Source organism: Lissotriton vulgaris, chromosome 8 (assembly GCF_964263255.1).
Source record: "Lissotriton vulgaris chromosome 8, aLisVul1.2, whole genome shotgun sequence".
Taxonomy (NCBI): domain Eukaryota; kingdom Metazoa; phylum Chordata; class Amphibia; order Caudata; family Salamandridae; genus Lissotriton; species Lissotriton vulgaris.
The window spans coordinates 407,883,176-407,909,093 of NC_141696.1; the positions used below are offsets into that span (position 1 = coordinate 407,883,176).

Below are 25,918 nucleotides of genomic sequence, written 5' to 3' on the forward strand. Positions count from 1 at the left end.
TCAGACCATCGTTACGCATAGGGAAGAAGCAAGGCTTGACACCCAGAAGGCACAGGCGGCAATGCGTAAGATGCCGGGTGTCGTTAGAAAACTGTCTAAGGCATACACTAATGTGGGGGATAAGGTCACCAACTTGGAGGAACGGATTGTGGCAACTGAAGCAGAAGCTGCTGTAGCATCATCTAATGTAGACTCCCAGAGCGCCCAGGTTGTTGACATTCAGTGGAAACAGGTGGACATGGAAAATCGGTTAATGCGCAATAACCGGCGAGTTCTGGGGGTTCCGGAAGGGGCAGAGGGCTCAGACATCAGGGCCTTTATGATCAACCTCTTTAAGTCGGCATTCCCCGAATTATCTGAGTGGAACTGGGCGTCGGAAATGCAAAGAATACATCGCACTCCGTTTAGAGTTCGTCCGGGGGCTGGGAGCTGTGACAAGCCAAGGGCAGTTTTGATTTTCTTTGGGAACTATGTCCTTCGACAGCTTATTTCCGAAAAGGCCCGCCCGACGCAAAAAGATCTAGCGAGGGAGTGACTTTTTTTGTGAGACCAGACTTTTGTCACGCAACGGTCGAGAGGCGGTGGAGACTCCGCCAGTTGATCAAGCCCCTTCAGGATAAACATCTCCAAGCCTACTTAGTGAATCCAGCGCAGCTTAAGATAGTTAAAGGTAGAAGGACTCTTTACTTCTCTTCAGAAGTTAAAGCAAGGGAGTTGTTGGACTCTTTGTAACTGAAATAAGCTTGAATGGCGGAGTGCTTAGTCTGTCGAGGGGTTTAAAACTCATAACGTGATTGTTGTTTTACTCTTTGGATTTGTCTAGTTTAGCAATATGACCTTTTGGTATAAGGATTTAAGCTTGTGCTGGATATTTTCCTAGCCTAGATTTGTTCTTTTGGCTTCTCTTTTCTATCTGGGTTTTTTTTTCCGGGGGGAATGGGGGGTAAGATGTGATTCACATGATTGTTTTGTTCTAATTAACAGCTGCGCCCATTCTCCACGCTGCTGCACTCAACCATCACTAACCCAGACCAAGGTCTGAGTGCTTCCAGTGGGAGGGGGGTAGGAAGGGGGAAGGGTGGAGGGGGGGAACCTTGAGGGGGGGTCACGGGTCAGGTGAGTGAGGGGGGGAAGCAAAATAAAATGAGAATTTAACATACAGTGATTTTTTTAGTTCTTGTACTTTCAGGAATTTGTATATATGTTATGGAAAAAGTTTTCTTTTTTTACTCTCTGCAGGGAAAAGTAGGGTGTTTTTTTTTACAATAGGTAGGGCGAGCCTTAGTGTATACTCAATAAATATAGGTGGGCTGAACGATTGGAAGAAGAGAGCAAGACTGGCACAGTTTGTCAAAACTGAACCTATCGATATTCTGTGCCTGCAGGAAACCCACCTACCATGGGCTAAGAAGCAGCTCCTCAGGCTTGGAGGGTTCAATATTTTGGCATGCTCCTCCCAAACCTCAACAGTAAGGGGGGTAGTGGTTCTGGGGAAAACTATGCTGGGGGGGCTAATTGGGCTAAGTCTGATGCACAGGGTAGGTGGGCCCTGGCAGAGCTGGAGTGTGGTCTTACAATCTGCAGCATCTATGGCTCAAACCAGGATGACCCAGAGGTTTTCGAAATATTGGAAGAGGAATTGGCAACATGGCCAGTTCCCATCCCCATAGATTTTTCTGCGGGAAGTCCGTATGCTGGTAGAAAACCAAGGGTATATACGGCTCTTCGGTACATGATGTTATCGCATGGCGTAACGGATGTTTGGGGGCAAAGGAGCCTAGTGACCCAGGCTACACATATTTTTCCTGTCCCCACCAGAGGCACAGCAAGCTGGATTACTTCCTTATTTCGTCCACGGAAATTAGCAAGATCAGAATCAGGAAACTCCCCAAGGTCCTCTCAGATCATAGCCCACTGGCAATCACATATAATGGTATGGGATTAGTTAGGAACTGCAGGGATTGGACATTCAATCGGAAACTCTTGATAGATGCCCAGTTCGTGGAATATATGCAAAAATGGACCCGCGAATACTTTGATGTCAATCGTTATAGTGCATCAAGGAACTGTGTGTGGGACTCATTCAAAGCAGCATTGAGGGGGAGGTCATTAGTTACACTGCTCAGACCAGGAAAAAAGTACAAGCCAATAGGAACAGGCTTATGGCAGATTTAGTTAAGGCAGAGGAACAGCAATGCCAAGATTTAACACAAGGAAGGGAAGGTAAAGAGAGTCAAACCAGTATCTGCCTATTCAAAGCGGAAATACAGAAACAACTGGCAGAGAAAGCGGCAGCAGAATATTGGACATATAAGAGGAGAGTGTATGAGACTGGTGAGCAGGCTGGGAAGGAATTAGCACTAAGGGTCAGGCAAGGCTATATCAAAAATACAATAACAAGCATCCAAGAGAATGGACGGGAGGTTGTGGAACCTCAGGACATCCTTTCAGTTTTTGCAAACTTCTATCAAACCCTGTATAAGGAAGAAATGGGTGGGGTGCTACCACACGGCAGGTATCTGGATAATGGGCCCAGATTGGGAGCAGAGGACAGGGCAAAATTGGAGCTGGATATAACGCTAGATGAGATCCGCGGGGCGCTGTCTGACCTGGCTACCGGAAAGGCCGCTGGGCCAGACAGCATCCCCCTCGAGGTGTACAAGTGTCTCTCAGCAGAGCTGGCTCCAATTTTGCTGGACCTATTTAATGGTATCATATGTACGGGCAAGATCCCGGAAACATGGAAAGACACCAACATCATAGTCTTTCATAAAAAGGGAAAGCCAAGGGAGAATCATGGGTCCTACAGGCCCATATCTTTGATTAATTCAGACAACAAGCTGTACGCAAAGATTTTGGCCGCACGGTTAGGGAGGGTCATTGGGGGGCTCGTCTGACCCTGGCAGCATGGGTTCATCCCCGGTCGCGGAACGACGGACCACGTTAGGAGAGAAATGTCATTGTTTGAGGCCTATGCTGCTGGGGGGAGGGGGGTCGCCATGATCCTCCTCGATGCGGAAAAAGCGTTCGACCGTGTCAGGTGGCTATATCTGTGGGACAGGAGAGAGGTTTTGGTCCAAAAATCCGTATGGCCTTGGAGGCCATGTATCGCGACCCAATTGCCCGAATTCAGATGATGGGCCAGAGCTCTGATAGGATTAGGATAAGCAGGGGCACCCGTCAGGGTTGCCCCTGCTCACCGATCCTGTTTGCACTATGCATTGACCCACTGAACAGGCAAATTCTGGGGAATGTGAGAATCCAGCCAGCATTAACTAATGGATTTGAAAGCAAAATATTGGCGTATGCCGATGATCTGGCAGCTATTACTTCAGAGCCAGTTGAGGCCATGCGGATATTGGTAGAAGTCACAAGGGAGTTTGGTATGCATTCGGGGTATCGACTGAATGAGTAAAAAACTCAGGTAATTTGCTCAAAGGAGGTCGTTAAAGCTGATCAAAGATATGTTGATTCTGCGACTTATCTTGGGGTAGTAATCAACGCAGAAACAAGCTCTATTATTCAGGATAATTATGCTCCACTTCTAAAAAAAATTGAGTCAGATTTGAAGCGGATGGACTCACTGCATCTATCTTTAATAGGGAGGACCAACATGCTAAAGATGACCATGCTACCCAAACTCCTTTATTTGTTTAGATGCATACCCTATTTAATAGAGGAAGGGATGTTAAAAAATATGGAGTCCATCTTTAATAGCTTTCTTTGGCAGTATGGTAAAATCAGGAGGGCAGCAAGGTATGCCTCTCCCACAGGAACGCAGAGGTCTAGCAGTCCCAAACATAAGATTCTACCACTGGGCTTGTTTGCTGACGCAAATGTCTATATTATTTACGTCAGTACCCAGTAGAAGATATTCATATGACCCGACCTCTGATCTATACGTTCCACCATCAATCTACGAACTATTGATGGGAAAGGAGGCCGTAGGGGCACTGCTGAGAAAAACTAGTCGTAGATTTTTGTAAAAATCCCGGTATGGGATTTATGGAAAAAACTGCAGAAATTGCTCCATATCCCTAAGATTAATATGCATACCCCGCTGTGGAATTCAGGTTATCTACCAAATTTGAGTGTGGATGGGGCCTGGAAATACTGGGAACAGCTGGGCATTCGGACGGTTGGAGATGTGATGCAGAATGGCAGCATTATGAGCTTTAACAGGCTACAGGAGAAGTACGGTTTGTCCACCGGCCAAATTTTTAAGTATCTCCAGGTCTCGCAAACACTCAAAACTGCTATCTCGGATATCGCTCCCGGACCATATTGCCCTGTGCTGGGATATTTGATAAGAGGAGGCGATAGGATCAGGAACACATATCAAGCCCTTATAGAAAGATTACCCGGTGATCTTGAGAAGCACGAGGCTGGTTGGGCAGACAGACTACAAGATCCGGACACCGAGCTTGATAAAGCTTTGGGGTTGGATAAGCAGTTACTACGATCCTCAAACCTGAAGGCCCAGCATTTTAAAACACTATTCAATCTGTATTACACTCCATCTAAGTTACATGATTGGGGTATGAGGATTGATAGTAACTGCCCCAGGTGCCAGAAAGGTCCTGGAGATCTCTTACATATGTTTTTTTATTGTGAGAAGCTCAGTCTGATACAAACTGAGATTGAGAAATTTCTGGAGGGGCTGCTAGGCATAAAGATCAGCCTATCCCCGACGGTGATGATTTTTGGGAGCGATAGTAAAACGACTCTTGTTAACAAGGAAACAGAAGCCTTTATTTTTCTGGCCGCAGCGGTATTACGCATTTTTTTCTCAGCCGCCTGGAAGGATCCAAATGCCCCAACCTTTCAAATGTGGCTGTTCAGACTTCTTGGTATACATAATATCGAATCCACTTTATATCTTTATAAGGGTAAGAAAATGCGCAATTTCGGCAATAAGATGTGGGACCCCCTTAAAACCTGGAGGGATGGGCAGGTATAATTAAATGGGGTTGGTGCCACTTATATTTATATTTATGTGTATGTGTAAATACCTATTTATATGTATATTTATTGTATGGATTTATTTATGCTGCATCTCTGCATACCGAAGTATTTTACCACGTAATGTATCTCCGTTAGTATACTTGTATTTATTGTAAAAAAAAATCTCTTATGCTGCATCTGTTTTGTATCAATGAATTCTCAATAAAAAAAAATAGAAGAGTCATCCCTTCAGTTAAATTGCCTGCAGTGAATGTTATAGTACTTCTGCAAATTCTTCACTCGCCTTACTCCCTTGTTAGTCCTCACATTTTCTGATGCTCACATGGTAGGAATAATCTAGGAGCCATAGGTATTAGCTGGAGCAGTACAGTCTATGCACTTGGTGTACTCTCTGTTGCTGCTGGCTGGCTCTGTTCTCTGCAAGTTTGACTCCCTGATATATACTTGACACCACCCAATGCTGTTACAGGGTCTAACATGTATTTCAGGGTTTAGGGCGCAGGCTTGAAAGGTTCAAGGATTAATAATTTGGAAAAGTAACATAGCCCCCCTCAGAACTAATGTCCATAACTTTTTGTTTGACCGGAATGAAGTTAACATGGCAATTAATATCATCTTTTAATTTGCCCACACAGCGTCAGAGCAGTTGCCATGGCAGCTGGTTCTTCTGTATTGTGCATGGTAGAAAGTCACTTCCTAAACCTTGTGTGATATTTCAGGAGCCTCTTTGACCCCATCGTGCTTTCTTCGAGATGTTTCAGATCTTCTCAGGTTTAAGCCTTGCATATTGGGATCGCCATTCCTTGCAAACAGTAATTTACTGGGTTATGACCCCTTTTTTGCACAACACCAAGGGTATGGAGTCCGTCTCTTGCAGTGAGACCAATGCTATTTTTAAAACCATAGGAAGAGATTGCTTCTAAATAATAAAGGCTGGAAGTGATCTGAAAGGTGAATAAACACATCTGCACATCTTGTCTGTTTGTGTAAACAGTTTGCGAGAGTGAAAACTTCCACTTGTAAATACTTGCACGAATCTAACCAAACCTTTTTCCCTCAATGTCAGTTTTTTGTGGATAGAAATATGAGAAAAAGCCTTAGCCATCGGCTTTCTTGTTTAGTTTGGACGTTAGTGAGTTTCACCACCAATTTCTCAATTAACCCTTCATCATTAATGTTTCAACTTCTCTCAAAGCTAATGTAGCAAATTCAGGATAGGTGAGGATATTCTAGGTAAATTAACAACATTTTTTAAAAACGTATTCACGTTCCGCTATCATAACCCTTCTTATCCTGTAAGAATGTACTCGTTTAGGGTTATTACATTTCCAATTCACACCAAATGCATTAACATTTCCTCAGTCAGAGTAGAAATGTGGGATTATTGAAGTCCAGCACGTATTTTTCACTGAACTTCTCATAATGTTAAATTGGTGTAGTTGTTCAGTATTTGTATCTGTGTCTGTAAATTAGGAAATGTATCCCAGTTTTTAATATCATGTGATTTAATCCTTTATAGGATAGAAAGAGGAATAAATATCCTAGACCACCATATCTGTTTTAATATTTACTTAATGATATGTATATCCTTTTCAGCAAACAATTTTTAAAGTTAAATTAAATTCTGTGTAGGAACTTTCTGTGGTTTTGCAGTGCCTGCTATTCCATTGAAACTGTTAGTCTCCATTTGTGGTGCTTTAATCTGTTAGTTGTTGCTGTGTCAATATAAACCCGGAAGTAAAAAGAAGATCTGTTAATAGCAGCTGCTTGCTCATTAATGGTAACCACATGACTGCACTGCCCAGACTTCTCTGAGATAGCACCCACGCCTTTCTGTTTGCTTCCGGTTATGAAGCTCATGTTTGGTCTTTTTTTAGCTAATGAAACATTTGAAAATGTAACAATATGAAAATATGTCTGGTTTCATGCTGGACTGTCAGAACCCTATGTGATTAATACCCACAGGATCATGAATCTAACCGTCTCTATAGCAAAATGTCTTTCCTCCTGAAGTGGCCTTTTATCATGATTGGCTATTCAGCTCATTAGCTGTGTCTTAAAGCTGAGGACTGCAGTCATTACCACTCGCTGCCATAGTTACATACATCTGAATGGGATATTTCAGCCCATGTGCCATATCATCTGTACTTTTGATATGAATATTGACTTTCGCATGACATTTGAAGTCCAGATACGATTGCCATTTCGTTATTAAAGTCGGAAAGAAAAAGAAAAATGTGTTGTTTGAATAAATGCCCGCTTACACTCTGTGCCTTAACCACATGCGCGCTAGCGCAATTCCCCTCCTACGCGATGATTTACTAAATCCCATGTTACGTGACGAGCTGGGCTCGGCATCAGCGTGCGAGGAGGCTACGCCATGACGAGCCCAGCTCGTCATCAGCCCCGAAGGGGTTAATGGTGCCAATTTGCCCTGAATGCAAGCTTGCACCATATTACTGGTAGTAAGGGCGAGCTTTTCTGTTCCATTTCTTCCTATGGGAGAAAGAGCTGCTAGTGTCATTAAAAAACAATGGGCCTCATTTATGGGGTAGTGTGGCAGGGCAGCGCTACAAGGAATCTTGCTGCACTGCCCTGCATCAAAAGAAAAGGGAAGGAATGCGCAATATTTATAAGATACAGTGTATTCGTGCTAATTTTCCCTGCGCTGGCGCACAATGGGCTGTCAAACGCCAACGCAGGTCTCCTTGCACCATGGTGCAAAGGTGCCTGCTTTGCGAGGCTGATAGATTTTTTGCAGGAAGGGTCACCATCCTGCACAAAATCAACCAATTCAGACGATTTCATCTTTCTATGTGTGCTGCAGAATGCAGCACACATAGAAAAAGGAAAAAAACAAGTAGAAATGAAACATTTCTCCTTGTTATGCCTTCCCAATGCCACCCCTGGGGTGGCGTTAGAATCTGATGCATTCCCAGGTGTACGATTCCTCGTAAATCTGGGAATGCTTCAGATTTCATGGATGTTGCATGTGAACACCCACAGCAACACCCACATCAGTGTTCTGCGTGAAAGTGGCACATATTTACAAGACCATGAAAAGCCACATAAAGTGGCTTTTCGTGGCTTTGTAAATATACAGCTGCAAATTGCGCCGCCAGAACGTCAAAAAAGTGGCATTCCAGTGGCGCAAAAGTGCCGCAAGAGGCCTCATAAATGGGGCTTTATGTTTGTATTTTGTCCATGTGGACACTTTATTACCACTGATTTTTACTAGCACAAAATGGCACGGAGCACAGCAAAAATCCATGGAGCCAAAAAGTACTACATTGTAGTATGGAATATTGGGTTAAATAAATAGCCCAAAGGGGAAAATGAACATCACCCATGGAAATTTTGTAATTCGGCCCTTGATTGTATGCCCTTTGCCATTCATGCTCGAAAATGTGCAATTTTTTTATTGACTAGACTTTCAAAGCAGATAATGGTGTAGGGGCTCAGTTTCCAGTAGGCACTCACAACTGATCTAGCGCTTAACACCTGAAAGTCATCAATGTTTACTTATTTATTTATACAATTTTATATAGCGCGAACAAGATTCCGAAGGATATCAGAGCGCTTTACATTAGGATGGAAGGAAGGACATAAATGCAATATTGACATCAAGTCGGAGTAGGAAAACAGGAATGATCCCAGAGTACTGGACAATTGCACCATGGAGGGTAGTACAATAAACCGGTATAAGCAGGCAATGAAGGGGGTCACAGTATGCGGTAAAGAAGAGCAGTATCAAATGATGGTACAATGGTAGTAGAAGCAATGTCTTCGAGTAGGTGAGCCTAGCCCACTTAAGGTAAGAATGTATTCATTAGGAATCTTTTGGATTCCAATTTGAACACTGTTGTTGAGGAGATTCTGCATACTTACGGTGGAAGAGAGTTCTGTATCTTTGGGGCAGTGCCAGAGGTGGCTCGGTGACAAGTTCTCTTTTTGCTAAGGATGAGTGGTTTCAAGTATTGGCATTTCTTGAGGCTCTGACACCGCATGATACTTCAAGTTTTTGCGCAAGGTACCGGGGAGTTTTGAAGTGAAGGGCTTTGTGCGCCAGAACGGCAATCCTTAACTGAATTTGTGCTTCATAGTGCAACCATTTAAGAGATTTTAGGACTGGGGATATGTGCTTGTTTCGTTTGGTGCCTATAACCAGTCTAGCTGCAGCGTTCAGTGATGCCCTTAGTGGAGCCAGGGTGTATTTGGGAAGGCCACAGAGGGTAGCGCTGCCGTAGTCTAGCCTCGGCAAGACAAGCACTTGGATCATCTGCTCGAAATCATTTTGTGGAAGGAAAGGTTTGATATTTCTGAGTGTCCTCATCAAGTGGTTTGCTCCCTTACAAACATTGCTGATATGATTTTTCATATTCAGGTGCTTGTCCATGGTAACTCAGAGAGATTTGGCTGAGTCTATTATGAGAGGAGTGCATTTGAAAGCAGTGAGGTGACTCAGCCAAAGGTCTAGCTTGGGGAAGTGGTTTGGAGCGGAGATGAGCAGGAATTCAGTTTTGGTGTTGAGCAGGAGATAGTTCTCAGTTAACCAGTTTTGAGTAGACGTTAGGGTAGTGTTGAGTGAGATGATGTTTTTAGGGATGAGATTTTCAAATAGAGTTGTGTATCATGCACATACATATATATAAGAGCATGTGTGTGGAATCTAGTGAGTTAGCTAACGGTTCCAACAAAAGGTTGAAGTGGATAGGAGGTAGGGCGGACCCTTGGAGGACCCCCATGAGTACTGGAGAGGGCAGGGAGAGAGAGAGTGTTTTGCCTTGACTCTTTGAGATTTGTGGTGGAGGAAGGACGAGAACCATTGTAGAACCTGACTAGGAAAACCCATCCTGTTTTTCAGAATAGATAGGAGGTTGTCATGATTAAGCTGGTCAAATGCTTAGGAAAGGTCAAGGAGGATCAGGAGGCAGGATTAATTTTGGTCAAGAATTTTTAAAATGTCATCCATAACGTGAGTGAGAGCTGATTCAGTGCTGTGCCCCTTCCGAAAGCCAGATTGATGATGGTCTAGGAGTTGATAATTCTCTATGTGAGCACATCGTTGGGATTGTACACATTTTTCTAGGAGTTTCGCTAGGTTGGGGATGTTGGAGATAGGGAGGAAGTTATTGAGATCAGCTTTGTCTGCGTTTTTTTTTTTAGTAAAGGTGATACTTGAGCTGCTTTTAGGCAGTCGGGGATCGTGCCTTGTGACGAAGAAGCATTTACAATCCTTGTCCAGGTGGGGTTGAGTATATTCATGATTTCATTGAAGATGGTCTGGGGAAAGGGGTCACTGAAGTGGTTGGATGGGTTGAAATTCTGAAGAATCTTGTTGATGTCTTTTTCACTAAATGGGGTAAATGTGCCCCATGACGCATTGTTCTTGGTGTTCAGGCTGGTAGATGTGCGCTTTTCTAAGAGGTGAAGGGCTGATGCGGTCCTGAAGGAAGGCAATAGAGCCTTCTTAGAGGCGAGGTCAATGGAGATAAGTCTTGATTTCTCAGTGAAGAAAACAGCAAGTTTTTTGCCTGAGGGTTGGCTGCTACCAGGGTTAGAGTGGTTTGGACCTACCTCAGATTGCTGTTTGACCAATTCAAAAAGTTTCTTGGGGCAGTTAGGCGCTTGATCCAGTTAGAGTCTGAAGTAGTCAGCCTTAGCGCTCTTGATTTGTTTGTTGCTCCTAACATCTCTAAGTAGTTTAAGTTGGTCCAAGTATCTGTAAAACAAATCACCCCAATCACTTGTAAAGAAACTACCTTATCCTGTGGTCCTTCCTCCTTTTTTTAAACAGATTTTATTGAGTTTCACATAAGCACAGTGCAAATACATTGAAGCAGGGTCAAACTTGTATGGTAGGCCCTTTCTGCAGCCCTCCTTTGCAGTTATCTATATAATACCCCATGCAGAGTACAATCAGTGGGCTTCTCTGCTCCGGGCCCTCAACTATAAGTACCACAGATTCCAAATATCAATAACGATTTTTATGCAATAATCGCCCACATAGTGGACCTATCAGGCAACAAGTTTTAACAGAAGAAGCAAAACTTCCCCACCTTATCACCCCCTCCCTACCCATGTTCCCATTGTGCCCCCATCCAAATAACAACTCGTGATTATGTATGTGAGGTGAGGTGGCTTCTATTCCATTGAGTGGCTTGATTGTTCTGGGCACTTCAGGTGATGTGTGACCCTGTCTAGTATGAAGGGAGTGACCTATTATTAGAAAAATGTCAAACCTGGAGTCCCTCAAGGTCTGTCAGCTGGTCTAGTGGGCGTGGATGTGTTCGTTCCATGGGGATGTCCTCATTGTTGTCATCTTCGCTCCCTCTTTTTATTGCCTCTACTAATGCTTCCCAAGCCCTAGAGAACGCAAGTGCCCCCCCCTCCCATGGGCCTCTCTGAGTAAGACCCAGTTTATGAGGTCAGCTTTCACTTTACTACCTGCGGTAAATGGGGGGCTGTCCAATGTATCGAAACACATCGCTTGGCTAACACCAATGCCAGGTAAATAAATCAGGGTGTCAACAAATCAGGATGTCAACCTGTGTTTGGCTGGACGGGGATACATGCCCAAGATACACATCTTAGGGGATATATCAAGGGATTTGTCCATTATGTCTGCCAGAAAGTGCATTATCCCTATCAAGTAGGTAGTCAAGTGTGGGCAGCCTTATATCATGTGCAGCATATCTGACCTTCTGGGTGCCATATAGGGTATTTGTGGGATATATGGGAAGAAGATGTTAAAGCATCTAGGGGTGAGGTAAGCTTGATGTAAGACATAGTTATGCATGAGTTTGAAGTGTGCATTTCGGGATATTTTCGGGGCGACTTCCAGCATTTCAAACCAATCCCTATCTGTTACTGACATACCCAGATCCTACTCCCACTTGTCTCTCAGTTGGGTAACTGGTGAGTTCATGCCCCCCCCAGAGTGTGCTATAGAGACCTGAAAGTGTTCTCAAGGGAATTGAGGAACTGACAATTTTGTTTTTTCGGGGGTTCCGAGCCCTGTCCTCGCCAGTGTTTCTTCACCTTCACTATGATCATGCCATATTGTAGGAAATACCCTGCTGGTACGTCATACTCTTCTCGCAGGTCTTTGTTTGGAGAGTAATTTCCCATCTCGGTATAGTGAGCCCACTGTTTCCGTGCCTGCGTCCAACCAGTTCCCAAATCGCCCTCTCTCAACCCCCTGTGTATGTATTAACAATTCCTGGAATGGTAGCAATTGGGAATATGGTGTGGTTGTCCAGGTACAATTTTAGCAAAATTACCAACATATTCTTTTTTGGATGTATTTGAATCCTCAAACATTTGGAAATGTATGTGAACCCTCTGAGGAAATCCACAATTTAAATCTTCCTGAATCTTTTTCTCAATCAGGCCCTGAATTATAAACCCAGAAATGGAGGGTAGACTCGATGGCTGTCACAAGCCCAGAGATTTGTTAAGAGGGCAGTCATTCAGGAAAGCATTTCCGTTTATAGCCGACGACGCAGCACCAGTACAATGTTCAGAGTGGATCAACAATACATCTGGCCCACTTTAGCTTCTCTTTGCTGCATTAGGGGAGTCAGCCAGTACGAGCTGACAGATACAGTGACAGAGTGCTGGGTGAAAAAGTGACCCTCTGGAAGGCGGCAAATCCACACAAAAAAAGAGTAATCAGCTGAGGAGTTGTTTCTTCACGGCACTGCACTGGTAGAGATATCTAAACAGTAAAACACATCGAGCCCGATTTACAAAGGCAATCTGAGACAAAAGTCTAACTTTACGACTTTCGGTATTCACTGGGGTCATTCATGAGTTGTATCTTTATGTCCAAAGTTGGGCCCAAATCTCCGCACCCGGGCCGTACCTCCGCACCTGGGCTGTACTCTCCGGACCGGGCTGAGTGAAGTGTAATCAATGGGCCGGACACTACATCATATCCCAGAAAAGTTTTCTCTGTTGCATCATGGACATGCAGTCCATGATTTGCACTCCCCTCAGTGTTGAATGTAGTGTCAAACTACAGTCAACACTGAGAGGAGCGGGGAGGAGCTACGCCAGCAAGCAAGATGGCCGCTTAAGCTCCCGGCTCCGCCGACCTCCACCAGCAGCTTGTATATCCTGCAAGTTATCCTGATTTCACACTGGACTCCTGTATGTGTGAGGAGTAGCTGACTCTGAAGGTGCAATCCCAAACTTTTTATCATACCGAGTGACAGATATATGCCATGTTTCATTCTCGGCCTACCCCGGAGCTGAAGCCGGGGCCTCGATTTTCAATTCATCCAGGCTGGAATTGAACAACATCGGCTGAAACCTTGGGCTTTGTCCGGTATCCCGAACGGAGATATATTCTTCCTGGTTTTTGACGGCGATTTCGTGTCCTGCCTGCAACACACACGCTACGGCGTGTCACATCGTTTTGCTGGCCCCGTATCCGACGCCTGGAGACACGGTAAGCTTGCCGTGGGGGTGCGGACGGGAGCCCTGATCAGCGGCGAAGGAGCAACATCGTGAGGTGAGAGCGCCCGTTGTTGGTGTCCGCTCCAGATTTGCCTGCTACCCCGGAGAAGACGGCCTCCGGGGGTTTGCATCCTGATCTGTTGCTTGCGAGAGGAGATGGAGGGGACAAAAGACACGCCACCGCTGCACACCGTAATGGCGGCCATTTGAGCGCTCCACTCACAGATCATTGTCAACTACCGGGCACTGTCTGTAACGATGGACGATCTTTGCCGGAGACCGGACAGTGGCTTTTTGCCATCATCGCAGCCAGCAGTGCTATCAACGGAACATTGTATATCCGACTTTGAGGTCCCTGTGCAGGAGCCGGATTCCTTTGGCGCTGCGGATTCCTATAATACAGATTGCGCGCCCGTGAACATTGTCAGCGTTCCCTGCTTGAGCCCTATCTCGCCGAACATCACTATGGACAACCTTGACTGCCTCAACAAGATCACCTGTGACTATTGGAGAGTTTTATCATCCTGCCACGCTTTTCCTCGCTTGTTTTGTGTAGACTGTGAACTTTTATCCTTTAATTGGCTTGTTCGTACTGACTTGAATCTCCATGGAAGCTTTACCGCTCTCACTGCTGCTGTGGCCTGGGTTACAATTGCTCCAGTACTGGCCAGAGTTAACTTGTGGGGCTTTTCAGGACACGGGACAATAATGTAATCGGTTGCTGGGATTGTGACCTGTGAACTGCGGGAGTCGGGTGGTACGTTTGGTACTTCCCCGGATTGATTGTGTATTTCGCTGCCCTTTCTTTTGAATTTGTTTCCAGGGGGTCGCATCTGGTGGGGGGGAGGGGAGTCCGGGAGTGTGTAATATTCTTTCTCCTCCTCCGCTGTTTTCTCTTTTAGGGATGCTTCTGGGCGACAGGCACGCTGCTAGTGTGTTAAGCCGTAGCCATTGCAGGGGTGCAGGGTGGTTTGTTATTTTGCCTTTGCTTTGTTCTATGGCCCCCTTTTTCTTCTCTTCTCTCTTTCGGGTATTCCTCTGGGCGACAGGCGTGCTGCTAGTGGGGTAGGCCGTAGCCATTGCAGGACAGCAAGGTGGGGGGTTTGAGGGGGGTTTGTTATTTTGCCTTTGTTGTGTTCTATGGCCCCTTTTCTTTTTCTTTTTCTCGCAGGGTCCGGTCGCGATAACTTTCGGTTTCATCCTGATGTATATGAGTGGGCGGGTTATGGAGTGGGTGGCTGTGATGATAGATAGGTAGCTTAGTTCTTTACCCTTAGTGAACTTACTTGCGCTTGCGTTTTTACTGTTGGCCTATTTTGATCCACGACTGCTTTTAACACCTACCCGCATATTTTATACCTCCGAATGTGTAGCTCCGGCTATCCTGTATCTTCGTCTTTATCTCGTTCTGGGGGGGGTTAAATATAAAATGAAACCTTATTCATATCCTTGATTCGAAATGTTTCCGATACATCGACTATCTTTACCGCTGCCGGACCCATGGGTTGTCGGCTGAAGAGCTGTGTTACTGGCATTACTGATCCGTGTTACATGCATGTGGTACCGGCCCCTGCCGCTGCAGGGTTACTTTTGTATCTTGTGTTGAATGATAAAATAAAGGTTTTAAAAAAAAAAATTTTAAAAACAAAGAGGAGCGCAAATCATGGACTGAGGTGAGTGCAAATCATGGACTGCATGTACCATGTACCATGTTGAATGTAGTGTCAAACTACAGTCAACACTGAGAGGAGCACAGATCATGGACTGAGGGGAGTGGAAATCATGGCCTGCATATACCATGTACCATGTACCATGATGCAAAGGAGCACACTTTTCTGTGATATGAAGTAGTGTCCGGCCACATCTTTTTCCCAAACTCGTTTTCCTGACCGCCTCTACCATTTATCACACGTTCCTAATGTCCCTTTTTGTAACAAATTGTATTCCGGCCCATTGATTACACTTCATCTAGCCTGAGACAAAGAGTACGGCTCGAGATAGAGAGTATAGCCCAAGCCGGAGAGTACGGTCCAGGTGCTGAAAGTACGGCCCGGGAGCAAAGATTCTGCCCAACTGTGGACGTAAAGATACAACTCGTAAATGACCTCTGTGAATACCGAAAGTCATAAAGTTATACTTTTTTTCTCAGATTGCCTTTGTGAATCGGGCCCATCATGTAGACGCAAAGTATTCAGAAACCTGAGATACTAGCATGCCCAAGCTATAGATGCAATCCTTGGTCCAGTATCCAAGCTGCAGTAGTGATAACAAAACCATACTTAGCTAGCATACTCACTATTGCCCAGTTTTAATTTGATCTGGTTAGGTCTATATTAAACTGATAAAAGCCAGAAACACACTAGATGAGACAGTTTTTTTTTTTTGTTGGAGTTTTATATTGCACAAACTCGATCCGGATGTATCAGAGCACTTTACATGAGCACCAGTTATGTTAAAGACGGAAACATAAATTTTTTTGTTAGGCACACGGAGATTAAGTGATTTGGCCAGAATCACAGGATGTTGAGTGTCCCTGCGGAGACTTGAACCCAGTTCCCCCGCTTTGAGGTTGCCTGCTCTAGCCATTTGGCCACACCCTCTCCCCATCCTTGGGGTGTGTGCTCTTCATTATTAAAACTAAGGGACAGATTTACTGACATTTTGTGTTGTGGATGTGCCACTTTTTTTGGCCCAGCCCCGATGCAAAATGTTTTTTGTGATTTACAAAGCCACGCAAAGCTGATGTGCGTAGCTTTGCATGCTGCATGATGCTTAGTGTTGCCTTGCGTTACTTTGCACTTGGGAGGCGTTCCATTGGTGGAGTGGGGCCGTTCCCATGCACCCACCCATGGATTTTGGCACATTACCAGATGTACTAAAGGCAGTAAACCTGGGAATGTGTCTAAAAGCTATGCAGGCATTCAAGAAGAAATATCTTTATTTCTCCTTGCTGTTTACTTTTTATATATGTGCTGCACATTCTGCAGCAGACATAGAAAGAGGAAAATTCCTTCAAGGATTGTTTTTGGGCAGCGGGGTATCCCATCTCTATCCCTATCACCGTGGTGCAAGGGTTACTGCATTGATGCTAGGCAGCACGCAGTGCACCAGCTCTATGAGACAGCAGAAATGTGCCTTATCTTAGTTGAAATGATGCATCTCTGCTGTATCCCTTCCACTAGCGGAGCAACTTTGCTTGCTGCTCTACGTTGCATAATTTTTTTGTAATCTGGCCCATAGTATCTCAGAGTGTTGTACCAAAAAGTAAGTTCCTTAATTTAGGTGACACCACCTACTAAATATATGGTGCAGCTTCCTTTGTCATTGGAGGCGCTATGTATTTTCATGCTTCTGACAACATGTCACTTTTCTTTTGTAAGACATATCCACAGATATAGTGGGGTAAATATTTTAAAAATGGCAACAGTTTATGTAATAAAAGTGTTTGCTGTTAAGACAAAAGTAACATAACTTGCATTTACAAAGCGCACGTTCATCCGTAAGATTATCTTGGTGCTGAAATAACGTATGTTTTTGTAACCCTACTCAATGGTACCCATTTAATCGACCTCAGAAGGATAAAATACTGAGTAGACCTTCCGAGGTTTGAATCTGTGATCTAGAGGTCCAACACATATACCAAGAGTGGATGCATTAGTCTACTGAGCCACCTGCTACAGATTGACTAGTATATAGATACAATTAATAAATATGTGATGATGTGCTGTATTGCGAATGCTACCTACGAGTCAACAATAATATGATGGAAGGAAGTTGAAGTGTTTTTCATGTTCATTTCGGAATTTCATTATTTATTTAAGAGTATGTTCGTTTAGGCCCAGAGATTAAAACATCTCAGTAACACACATTTCTTCCTGACTTTCGAAATAAACAGAAAATTCAAGCCTGTCTGGAGGACTTGGCATCCTTGAAGGCCCATGGAGGTGGCAGTGGTGTGTTAAAAGTGCAGAAAGAGATCCTACAGAAGCAAATGGAACTTCTGAAGCAGTTCGAAAGGCTGACACCTGCTGGCCGACGAGAGACTGAGACACAACAAGGGAAAGCAGGTAAGTAGCACTGTTATCCTAAATTCAGGGCCACTTGAATTATGTACAGGGAAGGCCCAAATTATGCAGCAGGGTTGACTAAATTATGCAACAAGAAAAAGAAAATTATGCGGCTTAATGTGGCCCAATTTGTGATAGTATTGCTTCATAAATTTGTGTTTTTTATACATTCTCTGTGGGCAAAGGTTACACTTATTTAGTACCAGTTTAAACCTCAAATACACCAGTAGCCAATCAAAAGGTGTTCAGTCAACCTTTGAGATGGGCCTTCACTAGTTAGCAAACCATGTCATCACATGTTTAATAACTTTTGAAGCATTTGAGCTAGAAAAAAGTTTTTGGGGGTTAAGCCTGCACATTATGCAGCAAATTATGGATTATGTGGCAAATGCGGCAAATTCATATTTATGTGGAAAGTGCAGTTGCCGCAGAGTTGCAGAATTCAAGTGGTGCTGCCTATAATACTGACCCTGCCTATGCTTACATCAGTACAGGTTTGCCCAGTCATTATATGTCAGTGTTCCAATTTGCTGTTGTTTCTGGGGTACACTGTGTCACAAAATATGTCTGTAGATTGAACTGTACACCGAAGCCGTTTAGCAGTCTTGAGACCATGGCTTAGCACCATGCTAACTGAAGGATCCAGAGTATGTTCCCTGTGATTGCTAGCTGCCTGCCTATTGGTTGGTTCGCTCGCAGAGGTGCACACATCACGTGAATACAAGCACTGCACTTTGCACAAAGCTTCAAAATCGTTTGAGGGCAGTAGATTGTTAGCAGCAGTGGTTGAAATAGAATTTTAGGAGTGTGGGTACTCACTGGCCAAGAGTACCTGTGTGCTATTGAGAAGTGGTGGTACTCTCCTGCTAAAAGTAATGAACCCCCACTGAGAAGTGCAGGTACTCTGCCTTTCAAATGAAAGTGTAAGTGCTCAGTACCTGTTAGGATCAGTTTGTTTAAAGGACTGGTTAGCAGACATTCCAGCTCCCATGGTTCCATCGTTTGACACACGTTTTCTCCATGGATCACATGGGCACCCAGTTAAGAGCCACTATCACACAATGAAAAGAGGATGAGCTGAAAACTCTTGCAAAGAATGGATTTCTATCCCACTATCCCAAGCGCGAAACCTGTCCCCCGTGGGAAAAATTTTGGATTTTAATATTTCTCCAACAACACAGAAGGTGGTTGCAGGGTCTGGATCACCAAAATCTTTGTCTGTCGCAATTTCTTGTTCTTGGTAGTAAGATAAGGCAGTACTTGGTGCAAACACCTTTTATCACCTTTTGGAAGATGGCGGGATTTCAGATGGTGGTGATACATCTCAATTCACTAGGGGAAAATCCATTCACCAACAGTTAGTGAAAAATCCACTTGTAACCCCCTCTGCAGGGCTATAAGTGGCGCAGGTCTTTCTAGGTTTCAGATCCCACAATAAATGAAAATTGACTATAAAATAGATCCATACCTGATCTCTCATTGAGGTCCCTAACCATAAAGCCAAAACCAAACCCTGGTCAATTTCTCAACAACTGTAAAAACCCTTAAGGTAATTCATGTCAGTTGATCAGTCCCTGTTTACTTTCTCATGTTTTATTTCATTGACCTCATCTTGCATTCCCTAAGAAAATTTGCATTTTCCATGAGTTGTGTTTCTGTAGTTTCTCATGTAACATATGGCCCTTGTATGGTGCATACTGTGAAATGAGTAGTCTCTTAGTATGTGGGTGAGTTCAGGGTGGGGGTGGAGGTTGATGACGAGGCCAGAAAGAGTGCTTAGGAGATGAGGCTGAATGCAGTACCAGTACCTCACAGTGCCTGTCAGTGAATCATAAAGGTTTTCAGACTACTTGCTCATCTAATGCTTGGCCTCTCTGGAAAGCACACAGAGTGATGGACACATATGTGCCAATCTTAATTACCATTTTTTGTGATTGTACATGAAAGACATACACAGTTTTCGAGATATTGAAACCACAAAAGTAAAGGTATGCACTCTGTTTACAAGTGAGGAAAAAAGATAGAGAGAGAGTAGGAGAAAACGTGTGTGTGTGTGTGTGTATGTATGTGTGTGTTCAGGGCTTTAAGTGGGAGGAAAAAACTGGGGGGTCCTTCAAAAGGGCGTGGCCAATGCCATTAAGAGTGTGGCTTAAAACACGTAAACTAAAAATCTGTGCTTATCATAGTGTGCCGTCCAACTTGTATTTTGCTGTTTCTGTCATTGCATCCAGATATATGATACAACAAGTAACATCATACCTACAACAAGTCAGGACTATTGGCTTTGTCAATGGTAGCTAGTTGCATAACATAAATAAGCAGCAACTATGGCGTGTATATGATATTAGAAAAGCTTCCACTTAAAGCCCTGGTGACACCACAACAATGTTGCTGCTCCTGAGTTTCAAAAAGAGAAGAGAAATCCAGAGAGAAAATGACTCTTTAAAGGATTTCCCTTCCCCTGTAACGCTCATTCGGCATGACGCCATGCTGTAACTTCTCCACTAGGGAAAAGTGAGCAGTGTGAGCACCATGATGTGCCTGCTGTCACTGCAAGCCAGGAAATAACGGACCGCCTGTGCCACGGCACAAAACAGAGCCCGATCGAGAACCTGTTTCGAGGCCCCCTTTAAAAAACTTCCGGTGCTCGGCACCGGTGAGACCCGGCCCACTTAAAGCCCTGTGTGTGTTCTGCGGCACAATAAAACATGTTATTCGGAGCAAGAGTAATGATAAAAGCATAGCACTACAGTGCAGAGGCCAAATACAAAGGTTATTCCAACAGACCAGCTCTATCTCGTGCACATGTACATGGACATTCCCTGATCATGCTACATTCACAATGACATTATGATCTGGTTCTGTTAAAAACATGTTCATATAATTAACGCACTTGAAAAAGCTGCATGTAGAAGCCATGTATGGAGACGCAAAAAAGAGTAATTTTCTATTTCGAATTAGGGCTCCTGGTTTCATGGTGTGTTTTTTCACTTATTTTTACTCATTTTTTCTTTTTTTCTCCAATTTGATTTGCTATCTTGTGAAAAAATTAAGCTTCAACGTGTATGTTCCTGCATTCATTTAAGCACCAAACAAACGCTCATACTTGAGGCTTGATGAGTTTTAGTGCTAAAAACAGCTATGTTATTAAACCTTAATACACATAGGAAAGTCTGAGCATAATAGTTTAAATTTGTGCACATGTTCATCTGTGGATTTGGAACTCTGTGTTTTTTAAATTCCTGTGCATGTCTCCCCAGGGAGCCATATTTTCTGCTTCTTTCCATGTTTAGAAATAAATACAAACTGGACAATTAATATTTTTGTGTCTGTAGTTATCTGTAAATATCACTAGAAATGGAAAACTGGAAACAATATTTATATAACCACTGTAACAGTGCTATAAAATACCAACTTGTCCAAGGGACGTGATTGTTCAGAAATCTACATGTCTGATGCAAAAAACTCCACTTGGCCCATTTTCGCACCATGCTGTGAGGTGACAATTTATCGCAGCTTTCTCTTAATGATAATAGCTTCTGTGATTCTGCCAGGGCTCCTAGTATATCAGCATTTGGGTTCTAGGAATGCTTTGATTATGCAACATTTTTGTTTAGATCAGACTATGAACATACCAGGACCGGGGGAGTAGCTTGGTCAGTAAGATTGGAGGTGTGTGTGGGGGGTGTGGGGGGGGGGGGGGGCAGGTGGAGTACTGCAACTTTTTCTACAATCGTGCTGGCATATAATGTTAAAATACATTACACGACAAGCAAAACTCACAAGAGGGGCTTAAGGGGAAGTGAAAAGGGAGAGGAATGCGGATTGGTAGAGCTAGTAAGTGAGAGAAAACTCAATAAATTGGAAAATAGTCAACATTTTTGAGGACTTTCAAAACCAAGAGAGGGAGAGAGTGTGTGCGCGTTTGTGTCTGTGTGTATGGAAACATTTCTGGTGAAATCAGTCAGACACCTCACAATACCAGACTGAAAGCACATGTACCCAACTATTTAACTGAAAAAGCAGTTATTGGGGGGGTGTAACACCCCAAACACCCCCACCCCCTGAAGCTACGCCCCTGACCGGGACTCTTTTTGTGTGGAGCTTTGAATTCTCTGATTGACGGTGACAGTCTCTGGTAGCGCGATGTGTGCAGGCATGCCAGGCGGAAGAATTACTCATCCACACCAGCTCTGTATACCTGGATTGCTGTCAACACCTCCTCACAACAAGAATTCTGGCAAGCTGTTACCTGCGGCAGCTTGCCGCACTGTGGGAGGACCTCTTAAAGCAGGTCAGTCTAGATTGGGGTTAATTAATTATATACCTTTGAGTGCGTACAATTTTATATTTCACCTTGGTGAGCACCTTGCTGTGTCATCTTAATAACATTAGTCCCAGTCATACTACTCCCATAAAGCATACTGGCCATGCCGGTGTGCCTACAGCCTTAAAGTCCTGATGGGACCCGGAAATGCTCTATTACTTACCAGTAATCTTCATTACTCCAGGTCCCGTTGTCCTCGTCCCATTCATTACAAAGTGGAGATGACCATCTCCCGACAAAAAAAAATAAGAGGAATGCTGGGACCCTAATACTGCACCTCCTACCGGGAGTACATAAGACCAACAAAAGGCCAGGACCTCAACAAGGAGGCCGCCAGCCAGAGAAACCAGAACCAAGGCCCAAAGGACACGGCGAAGCAACCCACCGGACAAGGCCGCCAAGCCCAGAACCACCGGGAAGGCACACAGGACCGGCAGCCACACATACATAGAGCAAACCGAGACAGCACCGAAGAAGGCCAAAGAAAGAAACAGCCAACAGAGCACCAAGACCAAACTAGGAAGGAGGAAAGCACAGGCCAGAAACCGGCCCACCCCACCAAATCGAATGACCCGGCCCCAGAGAATCCAGAGGAGAAAACCCACTAAAACCCCTCCTAGGAGGCCCTGGAAGTAGCAAGAGCCCAAGAGCCCAAGAGGAGCCGAGACCCCAACCAAACAGAAGAGACAGGTAAGGGGAAAGAGATCCAAAATCCCCAGGAGGCCAAAAACCCCACAGGGAAGGAGGCCATCAACCAAACAAGGAAGGCCACCAAACCCAGAACAGCCGGGGTAGAGGAGGCCAACCTAAACCTAAAGGCCAACCTAAAGACCACAGGCCAGAGACACCCCCAGAAAGAACCAGCCTAAATCCGACCAACCAAGGAGAGGCCAACAAGACCGGAAACCAATAACGAACAAGCCCAACAAGGGCGGGGACAGAGCCACCGGCCACAACCCCAGAAAACCCCCAACCCTAAAAGGGAGGGAAAACAAGGCAGGACGAGAGCCCAGAGCAACCGGGAACTCCCAGCAGCCCCCAAACCAGGAACAGAAGGCAGAAAAAAACAGGCGCCAACACGGCAGAGGACCGAACAGGCACCCAGGTCATGCAAGCAGCAGGGCAGGAGCAGCAGAAAAAAGAAACGGCCCAAGGGCGCATAGCACCCAGACCAAAAGCCCACAAGCCCCGACCCCAGCAACGTCGGAGTGAAGCAAGAAAACAGCACAAACCAGAGCAACAGATGCCAAAGGAACCAGGAAGCCAGGACCAGAGCCAAGCAACCCGACCATGCAGGAGTACCAAAGATTGTATCCTGAAGGGGGAGACTGAACAAGAAAGTGTTCACACTTCCAGGATCCTGCTCTCTGGCGCCGTTTCATCCTATAACTCAGTTAGGGTTGGTCTTTCTACTGGTTGTGGGTCTTGATTCCTGGATGCTGTCTTTCGAGAAGTAAAATGTTCCAATCTGGTATATGGTAAGACAATGCCCTTAAAATACGGATGGACGGCCCATGACTTGTAGACCATCTAAAACCTCATTTCCTAGCAAATAATTTGCCAACTGTGCTGAAAGAGGTTCACCTATCACAAGCATACGAAGAGGTCAGTTTTGAAATTGCATGAACTCGCCATCCCAGATTATGGTCACCCCATGCTCCATTCCTTGACACTTTCAGAGATCCACTATGTTTGTGTCTAAAACAAGGAATACCTGAAACCCCCCAATCCAAAGTTTAGGAGCCTTAGGGGGTCAAGCCTGCCCTTCCTCCTGTCTCCTGCAAGATGGATCAGGGTGACCCTGAAAGAGGGAACCCCCATTTTTATAATGTCATTAAAAAACACAGCCTCTAAGGTTTGAAAAGAGAATTAACGTGTCTGTAATTTCTTAAACATCTTTGAGAGGTTTCTTCTTTTCGCTGACAGCGTAGTTTCAAATGTTGCTGCTTTAGAAATGCTGGAGTGATACCTTACATAAAATACTATTTCTGGCAGGCTCTGTAGCAGCGTGTCTGCTCTTATGTCACTGGTAGGCAGGGAGGCTATTCCCAGGGGGCCTCTGATCCCACCTGTCTTGGGACGGCCCTCGCCGCAAGCCGCTCTAATGAGTCTGGCGAAATCCGCCAGGTAATCTACGGTCAGCGGTCAGTAATCCCAGATTAAACATATCTCATGCAAAAGCCTGGAAAATCCCTTCACTGGCATGACATCTGAACATGTGTACTGACAGCTTCAGACAACAAGCACAAGTCACTAGGGCGGGGGGGGGGCGTGGTCAAGTTATAGGGAAGGAGCATTAGGTGTGGATTGTGAATCTGGCACTTCAAGTCTCAGCTCTACAGCATCACTACAGTGTGACAGCGAGCTATGCTGTGCTGTGTAGTCTGTATGTGATTTATGCAGACATGTTTAGATTATTTAAATGTATGTTAGGATAGGATTATGCTAGTGATCAAATCGCCCAGTTCTCAAATCCTACCAGGTTTTTGAAATTGCCAAGAAATATGCAAGTAATATCAGCTAGCATTTATTGTGTGTGATTGGTTCTGAAAGTATCAATTGTGGAAATCCTGAAATTCTGTCTAGATTTTAGTATTCTATGGTTGAGAATCCCAGCCTTATATTGGAATGACCAAGAAGCGGTCTTTCTCATGTGCTAAGTACATGATGGTAAACCTGATACCTGATTGACGTTCATTAGTGTAATGAAATTGACATGCTTTGAGAGTAATGATGCTTGAGGTATTTTTTGGACTGAAACAAACCCATATGGTAAGTACATTTCTTTAACAACGCTTCATATTGTTGAGGTTGTTCGGTATTCAGCCTCCTACAGGGTGAAATATTTAAATACGGCTGTGATTGTTGAATCCCTTTGAGTCACAGCTGTCTTTGAATAACTGTTATCGTAAAAGCTGTATTGCCAGCAGGTCATGGCATTATTGAAAGGTTTTGCTTGGAATCTCTCGCGGTAAAGGTTTGTGTTTACACTTTGAGCATGTGCCTTCCATCATTTGTGCCTGGGGTTGTTTTCTTGTCGATCTCCTGCTTTGGGATTTGCATTGTGAACGTTTTCATGAGCAGTGTACCTTTCCTACTGCATTGAACTTAGAGAACCTTGATTATCGGTTTGCATTATAGTGCTTAATTTGTGGAAAAATACGTACAGGAAGCCACTTCAGCTTGCACCACCCATTGTCCCCACCAGTGCTTCCAGTGACAGTACCAACACACCTAGTACTATTACACTCTTTCAAATGTGGCAATTCAGACTATTCCAGTTCCCAAAAGTTATAAGAATCGTTTGGGGGCAGGTATTAATAATATTTAAGGTGTATCGAATTCAAAAACAACTGTTATTGTGCTCGTCTCTAAATTAAATATGCAGCGCCACCATGTGGCAGAACATCATAAGCGCTGGTGTTGACAGTTAAGTGCTGGTGCCCAGCACCGCAAACCACTGGCTCAAATTAAGCACTTACTGAAGGATCGGCAATCAAGTGGAGTCAAAAAGAGAGAACACTTCTCCTAGACTTATTGTGTCTCTATAACGTTTGCTAATGCTACAAAGGATCATTCCCTCTGAAACACAACAGATGGGCCTAAAGCTGCTGCATTCAGAATTTTCTAGGATAGCAACAGCTGAACTTGGGGGGAACCGATGAGAACTCTCAGAGCCCATTCTTCTTCCCTGCTCACCATTTGTGACTATGGTAAATACATACAGTACTTATTCTTCTATATTTACCTGGATTAACTTGTTCCCCGTTAAGTCCTATGTGGTCTCCACTTAGTCATTATTCTGTGTTCAAAACTATTGTTATCTTTGTATCCTACTATTTTTATTTTACTGTAAAAAGCAGTAACATCTTATGGCGTGGGAGGGGTAATCAAAACTGTAAAATAAATAAAAATGAATTCATGTACTACATAGTGGTTGAAGGAACTGAAGGCCAGGAAAATCGTTTACTGAGGCACACACCATAATTCCTCATCATCTAATGTGGCACTGTACATTTTAGAATGCAACATGAATGTGTAAATAGCTTCACTTTCCCCTGCCTCTCCTTATCTCATTTGCAAAAGGGTGTCTACT

General features: G+C 44.3%; 1 protein-coding gene across 1 annotated transcript in view; it reads left to right on the top strand.

Annotated features, from left to right (window-relative positions):
• Window positions 1-25,918, top strand: part of VWA3B (von Willebrand factor A domain containing 3B) — a 981,637-nt gene that overhangs the window by 821,347 nt on the left and 134,372 nt on the right. The window contains exon 29 of the mRNA XM_086934174.1: window positions 17,324-17,495. Coding sequence (XP_086790300.1) covers window positions 17,324-17,495 — 172 coding nt within the window. The remainder of the gene's footprint in view (window positions 1-17,323; window positions 17,496-25,918) is intronic.